The sequence below is a fragment of the Callionymus lyra genome, chromosome 18, assembly GCF_982586985.1.
Source record: "Callionymus lyra chromosome 18, fCalLyr1.hap1.1, whole genome shotgun sequence".
NCBI lineage: Eukaryota > Metazoa > Chordata > Actinopteri > Syngnathiformes > Callionymidae > Callionymus > Callionymus lyra.
Genome location: NC_141835.1, coordinates 4,508,137 through 4,520,712, shown reverse-complemented (window position 1 = coordinate 4,520,712; position 12,576 = coordinate 4,508,137). Strand labels below are relative to the sequence as shown.

The following is a 12,576-nucleotide window of genomic DNA, read 5'->3' as shown; positions in this document are numbered from 1 at the left end:
AGAGTGGGCGCGACTCCCCGCCCCTGTCACGCGCAAGCCGAACGTCCTGCGTCACAACAAAACTATTTTTATATCAGCAAACTCTTATCATAGGGTTTTGTATTTTCTTAATACTTGTAATTTATTAAAAACGTTTACATTTTTTAAATTGTTTTCTTTATCGATTTATTAAAGAATAAGTCTATTTTAACAAACAACAATATTATATATAATATAAGTAATATATAGAATAGAAAGTGCTGAGGATAATGAGGGACACACCCATACATAAATTAGTGTTGATGGTTATATTGCAATTAACTTACTATATGGTGTATATTTACAGGAAGAAATTTATTTATACTTTTTTATATACATTAATTATATGCATTTAAAACATTATTTATTTATTCTATTTATACCATATTGCACTATTTTTAACTTATTCATATTTATATTTATTCTTTTTTATATACTTTCATTCTATGCATTTAAAATGTTGTTTATTTATTCTATTTATACTATATTTCACTATTTTTAACTTATTCATATTTATACTTTTTATATACATTTATTCTATGCATTTAAAACATTATTTATTTATTCTATTTATACTATATTTCACTATTTTTAACTTATTCATATTTATATTTATACTTTTTTATATACTTTCCTTCTATGCTGTGTTTTTAACGGTTGCCAAGCAACGACATTTCATTGCCAGTTTCACTACAGTGTTCTTTGTGCAATGACAATAAAAGGAAGTCTAAAGTCTAAAGTCTAATGTTTATTATAAACTGGTATGAATATCTAGTTAGTATATACATATATATTGTAGTACATCATGTTAGGTGTTGATATGGCTGTTTATATAATATGTAGTTATATGAATGTCTGGATATCTTTTTTGCTTTCATTTTCATTGCTTTCTTTTGTATGTATGAAGAGTTACACATTTTATACATGCTTGAAAAATAAAATGTATTCATTCATTATTCAATCGTTCATGCATCACATGGTGTCGTTGACCCTTGACCTTTATATTGTGTTCCGCGACAACTGGATCTTACAAACAAGTGTAATTGAATTAATAAAATAGATATTGTTGAGGATAATGAGGGATAAATCTATACATGGAATAATGTTGCTGGTTGTATTTTAATTAACTTATGTTATTATTGTGTTATTATGTCATATACATGTATATATATATATATATATATATATATATTATTTACTTGTATGGATATCTGCATGTATTTTTACACTAAATCATGTTGTTTTATCTAATATTGTGTTACATTTATTTATACAGAGATGTGCATGTAATATACTTTTATATGTTTTATAATGATATGACTTTATGGATATATATGTGGTGTAAATAGGTTTTGTATTGATACAGGTTATGTAGTTATAATATGGATATTTGTAAATAAACATTTGGCCTTATTTGATCCAAACTCAGCCGAAGTAGTTAAAAGGGTAAGAAAATTAAAAAAAAAACTTTTTTAAATGATCTCTTTACCCTTTTCCAGCTTTGGTAAAGTCTTTATTTTTGTATTATTATTTTTGCGTTATTTTTTCAATTTGTTTTTCTTTCTCTTGGATGTAAAAGCAGTAACATATTTTAAACATGTATAAAAATAACACTTATTCTATCATAATTTATAGCGTTTAAGCTTTAATAACAAATGCCCCGCTTTCTATATGATATTATAGCTTTTATAATAAAGCATTCAATTAAAATATATCTAAGCGAGATTATGACATGTTTTTTTTTATATTACCAAGAGAATAAAACGATATAAATTACATTGATTTGATAATAATAATCATTGAAAAAGCGAGTTGGAAAAGTAAACTGTTAAAAAACGCTACTGCTGTTCCGCTCACTCGTCGTCAGAGGGCGCTAGAGAGCTCGAGCGAAACTCGTCACAAGATACCGTGAAGTAAAACAGTCTGAGTCTGTTTGTGTCTCTGAAGCCGCAGATTCAAGATCGTCCTCGTCCTGCAACAATGGTGAGTCCGTCCGTGAGGTCCTGGCGAAGTGTCCCCGCACACGTGGACTCGAGACGCCGCAGTAGTTTGTGTTTGTTGAGGTGTTTTTAAAAAAGTGGTCGTAGATTCGTTAGCTTCAGTCTGTTAGCCTAGCATGAGTTCCACCCTCTGTGTCGACGGAGAGCGGATTTCCTGTAGTGACTTTCAAAATAAAGAAAAGTATTTTTAGTCATTCTCTTGACGTTTTAAAGGTCTTTATGATTTATATTAATTAAAAAATGTGTTATTTGTATCGAATTAACAACTCAAATATAATTCGTGTTTTATTGATCAAGTGGATCGATTCAAGTATAGCATAGTCGTATGTTTCAATGCTCTTTATACATAATACATTGATAGTTACATTTATTGTGTCGAAAGTACAATTAAATTAATGTCGATTATTAATAAGGATTTCTAAACAAAAAAAAAAACGCAGTCGTTTTATAATCAAAATACAAAATAAGACATAGCCGAATACAAGGCAGTCAAACTTTAATTTCTTAAATGGCAAGTACTGACTTTAATTCAACGTAAATAATTAGGTTTAATGCGATTAGTAACAATAAATACATTTGTAAGAATTGTTGTGATGACCATTCCTGTTTTACTGTGAAGGCGAGATCAAGTGATTTCCGGTGTTGTGAAAACATTGACGCACATTCTTCTTGATGTGTTTCGACATGTTCTCTGAGCTTCTGCACGAAATCTCTCCTCCCTGTGCACGTGATCGTGATCGTGCACGGTTCCTTTACTGCAGGACGAGTGAACTTTAGTCCTAAATAATATGAACACATTCGCTTCCATTGTTGGTATTGTCGTCTTTATCTCTTTTGTTCTGGAGCTGGAGAGCGAGCAGGAAGTTGGAGCATCAGAAATAATCTGTTCCTCCTTTAATTTCTTATTGTTCCTCCTTTGATTTCTTATTGTTCCTCCTTTCATTTCTTAATGTTCCTCCCAAACACGACAGACACCCACGACTCTCTAATCTCCTCAGATCCCTCTCTAAGCTCCAGAGAAAGCTTCACTCCCACCATCTGTTGAAGATGAAATGATAGAAAGATCAGAACCTGAAGTTATGTAACGTGTCTGAGGACGAGACGTTTGTATCTGATTTGTTTTAGGTTCAAGGTTTAATTGGTTCCGTTCCTGTCTAGTTGAGCAGTAGTATTTCGTAGGTCTTGTTCACGAGGTAGTAATAAGTATATATGTGTAGTATTGTCCAGTACTTGACTCTGGTGTTGTGATAGTGTAGTAACAAGTATACAGTATATGTGTAGTATTGTCCAGTACTTGACTCTGGTGTTGTGATAGTGTAGTAACAAGTATATATGTGTAGTATTGCCCAGTACTTGACTCTGGTGTTGTGATGTAGTAACAAGTATATATGTGTAGTATTGTCCAGTACTTGACTCTGGTGTTGTGATAGTGTAGTAACAAGTATATATGTGTAGTATTGTCCAGTACTTGACTCTGGTGTTGTGATAGTGTAGTAACAAGGATATATGTGTAGTATTGTCCAGTACTTGACTCTGGTGTTGTGATAGTGTAGTAACAAGTATATATGTGTAGTATTGTCCAGTACTTGACTCTGGTGTTGTGATAGTGTAGTAACAAGTATATATGTGTAGTATTGTCCAGTACTTGACTCTAGTGTTGTGATAGTGTAGTAACAAGTATATATGTGTAGTATTGTCCAGTACTTGACTCTGGTGTTGTGATAGTGTAGTAACAAGTATATATGTGTAGTATTGTCCAGTACTTGACTCTAGTGTTGTGATAGTGTAGTAACAAGTATATATGTGTAGTATTGTTGAGTACTTGACTCTGGTGTTGTGATAGTGTAGTAACAAGTATATATGTGTAGTATTGTCCAGTACTTGACTCTGGTGTTGTGATGGTATAGTAACAAGTATATATGTGTAGTATTGTCCAGTACTTGACTCTAGTGTTGTGATAGTATAGTAACAAGTATATATGTGTAGTATTGTCCAGTACTTGACTCTGGTGTTGTGATAGTGTAGTAACAAGTATATATGTGTAGTATTGTCCAGTACTTGACTCTGGTGTTGTGATAGTGTAGTAACAAGTATATATGTGTAGTATTGTCCAGTACTTGACTCTGGTGTTGTGATAGTGTAGTAACAAGTATATATGTGTAGTATTGTCCAGTACTTGACTCTGGTGTTGTGATAGTGTAGTAACAAGTATATATGTGTAGTATTGTCCAGTACTTGACTCTAGTGTTGTGATAGTGTAGTAACAAGTTTATATGTGTAGTATTGTCCAGTACTTGACTCTGGTGTTGTGATAGTGTAGTAACAAGTATATATGTGTAGTATTGTCCAGTACTTGACTCTGGTGTTGTGATAGTGTAGTAACAAGTATATATGTGTAGTATTGTCCAGTACTTGACTCTGGTGTTGTGATAGTGTAGTAACAAGTATATTCGTGTAGTATTGTCCAGTACTTGACTCTGGTGTTGTGATACTGTAGTAACAAGTATATTCGTGTAGTATTGTCCAGTACTTGACTCTGGTGTTGTGATACTGTAGTAACAAGTATATTCGTGTAGTATTGTCCAGTACTTGACTCTGGTGGACTGGAGGACGTAGTGACTGTTGCCATCTAGAGGCCGGAAGTTCATTTGCGACACAAAAAGGGAAATACAGTGTGAATATTTGCACATTAATTGTAAATAATAAATCAAATTATTTTTACAAACACCTTATTGAAATATAAACCATAAAACAACCATTTTGACAGCCAACAAAAACATGTCTACGTTGTCGTTGAATTCATGGAAATAAATAATTGCTTCTGTAATGATACGTTTCAAAGTCTCACTTCTGATGGAGAGATGGTTTCAAACTGACTAACTGTACGGATCCATAGACTGTGGTCTGAAAGTTGTCTTGTGTGGCAGAGTGAGTCGCTGGTTGTCTGTGAGGTGGATGCCGCTCTGGTGAAGAAGCTCCGGGAGTTTCGCTTCCGGAAGGCGACCAACAACGCCGCCATCGTCAGTGAGTATCGCATCACAGACTGAAGCGTCTCATCTTGAAACTCAATCAATTTCATCTAATATGACCTTCGAAGAATCTCATCAATCATTTCTGACTAAATGAATGCTCTTAAGAAACATTAAGACATTTCCTCGCGACAGTGAGTGACAGCAGTATAAGTGGGTCACCCCCCCCCCCCCCCCGCCCATCTGTAAAGTATAAGCCCATAAGCCACGAGCGCTGGTTCCCTTCCCTAGAAATTCTACTCCCTGCTGTGAGTGAAATGTGTCAGAAAAACAGATTGACAGAGATTCTTTGTCAGCACAAATGAAAAACACGTCGGTTTAAACATACATTTCAAAATAAGAGCTCAATGTTTTTGTGTGTTCAGCCACAATATAGTTTTGTTCATATGTGTGTAGCTTTAATAATGTCATCCTGTCGTCGGAAACGATCGCTGCCTTGCTCAACTTCCTGTTGCTAAAACGTTGCTGACGCCTCTTTTTTTTTTTTCATCTCGTCTTCCAGTGAAGATCGATAAAGACAAACAGCTGGTCATTCTGGACGAAGAACACGAGGTAAAGGAGCCGAAAAGTATCTTGAAGACGACGTGAATCGTAACAGAAGTCGATACAAAGATGAAAATGGTTTTAAACTTTTATGGGAAGAAGCTCATGTTTGGCATTTACCAGCTTCTTCTTAAATATACTGTGTAATAATTTAACTTAATTTAAACTAAATCATATCCATTAAAAAAAAACATGCTAATGCTAATTGAGAATCATTTTTATTTAATTTTAATTTCTTTATTTAATTTAATTTATTTTTATTTTATTTTATATTTTATTTTATTTTATTTTATTTTATTTTATTTTATTTTATTTTATTTATTTAATTGTATTTAATTTTCTTTTCTTTTCTTTTCTTTTATTATTATTTATTTTTTTGATAGTTCTTTGTGTAACTTATTCACGTTTAAAAAGCTAAAAACCTGCTCATGTGGATAAAATCAATGCATTATCTTTGAAGTGAATCTTGATTTTTAACCGTAATGATTGCGTTTAAAGCATAAAAACAAGTTATTTTCAGCTCATGTTTTCTCTTCCAGGACATTTCTCCCGACGAGCTCCAGGACGAGCTTCCCGAGCGTCAGCCTCGATATCCTTCCAGCCTCTGTTACCAAACTGATCCCACATTTCGATCAATAAAAGTTCTTAGCGACAGACACGTTCGTGGTCTACAGCTACGAGTACAAACACGACGACGGACGCGTGTCGTACCCGCTGTGCTTCATCTTCTCCAGTCCAGCCGGTGAGAGCCGCGTCCGAAGGAAAAGTTACATTTAAAAAACCGTTGAATAATGTTTTTGCTGTGGCGTCGACAGGATGTAAGCCGGAGCAGCAGATGATGTACGCCGGGAGCAAAAACAAACTGGTGCAAACTGTGGAATTGACAAAAGTTAGTAACTGTTCTCTTGATTCTAATGCAACTCTTGACAGTGATTATCTTCTTTTTTTTAATTCATTTTTATATTTTCTGTAATGACTTGATTTAGAACATAAGTCACTCGCACAGTCGCTGGAAAAAAAAGAAGTAAAACCAATTGCGTTGCAGTTCCACTCTTTCAGCACTCGAGGGAGCCAGAAACAATTGGCTCTATCTTACGTATTGTTCCTTTCACACAGTGTTTCTCAAATAGGGCGCGAGTGACCCTGGGGAACATGCTTTTTTTTACGTGTCTTATAAGAATAAAGTGTAATTGCGCATCCACTAAGGTAGGTGGCAGTGGCGCTCTCGTTGTCAGTGTACGCAGGGAGAAGACCCACTCCCTGCGCACCGAAGAAGAGCCCGTAGCACAGAGCAGAGCAGGAGTGTGTGGAGTAAACGAACCGTGGAAGTGCAGTGAATAGCATGGATAAGTATCTGACGGGGAGGAAAAGAGTAGCGAACAAAGACGGAGATACCGAGTCCCGGAAGCCAAGACGAGGAAGTATGACGAGGCGTATGTAGCGCCTGTGTAAACTAAGGCGCCACCTTCACACTAAACACCCCAATCACGCTGATAAGCCGCTTGAGTATCATCAACAGTCGTCCCGTTTTTTGAGCTACTTCAGTAAACCAGCGAGCACTGTTAGCGTCATATAAGGTACCAAGTTGCTCAATGCAAAAAACCCACACCATAGCAGAGGAGCTGATACTGCCTGCAGCATTAGACATGGTCTCTGTCATGCTGGATGACATAAGTGCTGCAAAATTAAAGACAATCCCTCTGTCTGCTCCTGAGTTGATGTTGCTGATCAATTACAATGTATAAGTATTCAGTATCATAGTGTTTTATATATTGCTGGTTCAAATAGTTTTATATATTGTGCTCCTGAGTTGATTTTTCTGAGCAATTTGAATGTATTATTTATTGATTATAGTCTTTATTTTTCAGTATCAGCTGGTTCAAATAGTTTTATATATTGTGCTCCTGAGTTAATGTTGCTGGTCAATTTCATTTAATTATTATTTATTGATAAGTTTTCTTTCAGTATCCAATGCTCAGAAAATGTTTGCACTAAATTTATGCTCTTTAAGTTTTTTCTACTGTGTTAATAAAGTAATTATTTGTTAAATTGATCCATATTTCTTTATTTAGTCTTCTTTAATGTTAATAAGAATATAATGTTATGCAGAGGTGCAATTTTATTGACAAATGATATTATTTCCGGTGGCAGCGTATATTTGTATATTTGGGGGGGCACGAAATTTCTACTTCTTCTTAGGGGGGGCCTAACAGCAAATAATTGAGAAGCACTGCTTTAACAAGTCGGTAACACCATTATGCACTGCAACAGTCGAGATTTTAAGAGCCTAATGTTTAACAGACGTATCACAAGGTCCATGAGAAAATATTATTTTTAGCCAACTAACATGTCATGCATCGTCTCTGGGTCAAGGTGATCCGAAGGCCCTGAAAACAAATGCGTTTGTCATATCCCTTGTGTTTTCTCTGGGTCAACAACCTCAACCACTGCATATGCATTTATGGAAGCCATGGGGGGGGGATTGTTCTGACCCAGAGAGAACACAAGGGATACCACATGTTTTTCGGCCTTTGGGTCACCTTGACCCTGAGACAACACGAGGGATACCAAAGAAACATTTGTTAGTGGGCCTTCGGGTCACTTTGACCCAGAGAAACCACAAGGGACGCCACAGACACACTTGTTTTCAGGCCTTCGGGTCACCTTGACCCAGAAACAACACAAGGGATACCACAGAAACATTTGTTTTCAAGGCCTTTGGGTCACCTTGACCCAGAGGCAACGCTAGGGATACCACAAACACATTTGTATTCGGGGCCTTCGGGTCACCTTGACCCAGAGACAACACAAGGGATACCACAAACATTTGTTTTCAGGCCTTCGGATCACTTTGTCCCTGAGTTAATACAAGGATTAAAGTCCGTCTTAATTGCATTTATTACATTTTATTTAGATATTATTTTGTGTATCCTCATGGTTCACATGCGAGTCACTAGTATTCATTTATATTTATTTATACTCATAGTTTCGCTGTCGTCGCCACAAACCTAAACACACTTTGACCCTTTGACCTCCAGGTGTTTGAGATCCGAGCGACGGAGGACCTGACAGAAGACTGGCTCAAGGAGAAGCTGGGCTTCTTCAGCTAGACCTGCCGACGCCTGGAGCGACGCCTCGTCCGCGGCCGTCCCTCCTCGGGTCGACCGTGTCCACCTGTCTTTGTCCCGACGCTCGCTCGACCCGGTCCGGTCCACGAGCGGTCAGTCCGTGTCCCGTACGACCAGGAACGTGTCGCCGCGTCAACACTCCTGTAGTTCACTCTTCACTCCCTCACTCTCCAGGAGTGACTCTAGTCCTTTAGTGCTTCTGTTCTACGATCACCTTCATTTTCTTACGACAAACATCCTGCCACCACTTTTTTCTTATCGTGTATTTGAGTGAAATCACTTCTGCGAGGGACGTGAACCACTGAAGGATCTGAGCTTCCAAACCTGACTGGATCTGACGTCATGTGTGTTTTTGTTGTTGTTGTTGTTGGGAAGAAACAAAGGGATTTATCCGCCGATGCCTTCGACTGGCATGTTACGCTGTCGCCGCTACAACACGTGTCGAACCGTCGCTGTCGTCGTTGATGATGAATGTGCTGCTGTGACCTCGGTCGCTCCGATCCAGACCATAATGTACGAATGTCGCCGTCATTTCGTCTTTTTGAATGTGCTTCACTCTCCATTAAATCGCCTTTTGATTGACACGTGATTCAAAGCACACAAGCTGATGATGATGATGATGATGATGACACGGGGACGGGTGAAGCACAGACGAGGCTTCACGATACAGTGTCTTCATCATGAAAGACCGTGACACGGATTAAAGCGTCGCGAAGCCTCGTCGGTGCTTCACGAGTCGAAGACACGCCGTTGATGCATTTTTGCACAAACCCCAGTGTTACGGTTTCAACTGGTTTGACGGGAAATTGACGACTTGGGAAACTTTTTTACTGGTAGTTGATTTCAAATCTCTGTCCTATATCTTGTTGATCCATGTTCACTCTTGAAATGACCAAAATTTAGACATTTTAACTGATGACATTTCATGGTTTTCTCTAAATTAAAAAGACTCAATTTAACCTTTATGATACACGCATGAAATGACACTTGAGTTAATGATTATAATGAGTTATGCGCAGCCTGCTGGTCTCTCTCCACTCGATTCAAGTATTAAACGCAACCGTCTCTGCAGCCAGAATTCTGAGCCGCTCTAGTAGAAGAACTCACATTTCTCTGATCCTTAAAACTCTTCACTGGCTGCCAGTTTCTTTCAGGATCATTTTAAAATTCTGGTTCTTACTTTCAGATCTATTCATGGTCAGACCTTCCATCAGCTTCTGTTCAACCATCAGTTGATCGTCAGCAGTGTTTACAAAATGTTTCCGGGGCGTCGACGAGCACAAGAGTGGTTGATGAATCACGTGACCTATGACCTATGACATCACACCAACGTGTCGTCCGTACATTCGTCTAAAGTCTTAATATCTTCACCGTAGTCGTGGACCATTGTTTTTTAAAGACACGCGATATGTCACTGAGGCAGATCAAGAAAATTAAAAAGAAGTGGTTTCGGGCCGAACCTCCGGGTCCAACTTTGTGGCAGCGTTTTGTGCGTCTCCTGCTGATGTGTGTGTGCGTCGGTGTTTATGCTGCTGTACCTGAAAACTTGTGAATTTGTCGCGTCACGATCGACCAGAAGTTGCACAGGGTGAGGTTTTTAAGATCTTTGACCAGCGATGGTTCACCTCGACTCTCGTGAGAGGAGGTTGTACAGAAGCCCATGAGCATGCTTTAATATAACCACGTGTGAAACTCTTCAGCTGCTCCCCCGCATGCTCCCCTCACCGCTGACCTTCAGTTATCGACTCGGTCGAATCTTTTACAGCTTTTATTCCGAGGGATGTATCTGGTTTTCAAAGCTTCTCCTCCATCGGTGTCGTGGCCTCGCGAGTCCTTTTAACTCCAGCTTGTGAATGTCTGTCGACGACTGAACAGTGACCAACACGTCTTTCTACCTTTTGAAACAAACCACACCTGAAACATTACCAGCTGCCTCCTGGCATTGTTGTGAACTCTCGCCATGATATTTGTATTTTCCATATTTTATAAAAATGTTTAACTGTCTCCTGTGGTCAAAATAATAAAAGTCAGTGATGTTAACGTGTATTTTTCTGCCTTTCTTTTGTACAAGAGAATCAATTATGAGGATATTTTACGACACGTGTTGAAAATATTTCATTTAAAATGCGAGGTTCGGTATTACAGTTATAATTATTTTATTATATAATATATATTATATAAGATATATTGATAGATATACAATTGATTGATTTAAAAAATACAAATCAATCACTAAACTTAGAAAAATGATGTCACAACACAATCCTGATTATTTAATCCATGTGTTATACGTTTATACTATTGTAACAGTTTATTTTCATTTCTAAACCAGAAGGATCGTCTCGCCTGCAGTTCATACAAAACTCTGCAGCCAGAATTCTGAGCCGCTCTAGTAGAAGAACTCACATTTCTGCTTCAAACTCTTCACTGGCTGCCAGTTTCTTTCAGGATCATTTTAAAATTCTGTTTCTTACTTTCAGATCTATTCATGGTCAGACCTTCCATCAGTGATCTGATCCAGACTTACACCCCAGCTCGGGCTCTGAGGTCTGTGGATCAGAATCTACTGATGGTTCCTGAACTTCAGGACCAGAGGAGAGAAATCCTTCCAGACTGTTGCTCCTAAGCTTTGGAACCATCTATGTGTTTGATGATCTACTGACTCCTTCAAGAAACATCTGTGTTTGATGATCTACTGACTCCTTCAAGAAACATCTGTGTTTGATGATCTACTGACTCCTTCAAGAAACATCTGTGTTTGATGATCTACTGACTCCTTCAAGAAACATCTGTGTTTGATGATCTACTGACTCCTCCAAGAAACATCAGTGTTTGATGATCTACTGACTCCTTCAAGAAACATCTGTGTTTGATGATCTACTGACTCCTTCAAGAAACATCTGTGTTTGATGATCTACTGACTCCTTCAAGAAACATCTCTGTGTTTGATGATCTACTGACTCCTTCAAGAAACATCTGTGTTTGATGATCTACTGACTCCTTCAAGAAACATCTGTGTTTGATGATCTACTGACTCCTTCAAGAAACATCTGTGTTTGATGATCTACTGACTCCTTCAAGAAACATCTGTGTTTGATGATCTACTGACTCCTTCAAGAAACATCTGTGTTTGATGATCTACTGACTCCTCCAAGAAACATCAGTGTTTGATGATCTACTGACTCCTTCAAGAAACATCTGTGTTTGATGATCTACTGACTCCTTCAAGAAACATCTGTGTTTGATGATCTACTGACTCCTTCAAGAAACATCTCTGTGTTTGATGATCTACTGACTCCTTCAAGAAACATCTGTGTTTGATGATCTACTGACTCCTTCAAGAAACATCTGTGTTTGATGATCTACTGACTCCTTCAAGAAACATCTGTGTTTGATGATCTACTGACTCCTTCAAGAAACATCTGTGTTTGATGATCTACTGACTCCTTCAAGAAACATCTCAAGACACTTTTATTTGAGCTTTTCCCTGATTCGCAGGGACTCTTGTGTTTGTATTATGGGTCTTGATGTTTTAAAGTATATATTCTATTGAGTATTGTATTGATTGTTAAAGTTCTTTGAGACCCTGGTCTAGAAAGGCGCTTAACAATTAACTATTACTTACTTAAGTACCAAATATTCAAAAAGTAGAGTCTTGTGTATCAAAAATTAAATAAGATCAGAGTCTGAGATATAATAATCAAAACGCGAATGGAAAATATGTTAGACGACCCTTTTAAATCGAATTATTAATTATTACAAATATAAAAAAAATAGCGTAATACTTGCAATGGCCCTATCAGCCCAGCAGGTGTCAGTGTTGCGCCTGATCGTTCTCCAGTCATGTGAGCGGCAGAA

General features: G+C 37.5%; 1 protein-coding gene across 1 annotated transcript; it reads left to right on the top strand.

Annotated features, from left to right (window-relative positions):
* Positions 1-1,883: 1,883 nt before the first annotated feature.
* On the top strand, positions 1,884-10,764 carry gmfb (glia maturation factor, beta). Its single transcript, XM_087780128.1, has 7 exons — positions 1,884-2,001; positions 4,946-5,042; positions 5,550-5,599; positions 6,130-6,179; positions 6,250-6,332; positions 6,406-6,479; positions 8,629-10,764. Exons 1-7 carry the CDS (start codon positions 1,999-2,001, stop codon positions 8,698-8,700), a joined length of 429 nt encoding a protein of 142 aa, XP_087636254.1. The 5' UTR covers positions 1,884-1,998; the 3' UTR covers positions 8,701-10,764.
* The last annotated feature ends 1,812 nt before the right edge of the window (positions 10,765-12,576 follow it).

What these genes read in the sequence shown, in the direction of transcription:
- gmfb (XM_087780128.1), top strand. An exon ending in CTTCCCGAGCGTCAGCCTCG is followed by an intron (nt 6,180 to 6,249) that starts ATATCCTTCCAG and finishes AGCGACAGACAC; the next exon opens with GTTCGTGGTCTACAGCTACG. An exon ending in CATCTTCTCCAGTCCAGCCG is followed by an intron (nt 6,333 to 6,405) that starts GTGAGAGCCGCG and finishes TGGCGTCGACAG; the next exon opens with GATGTAAGCCGGAGCAGCAG.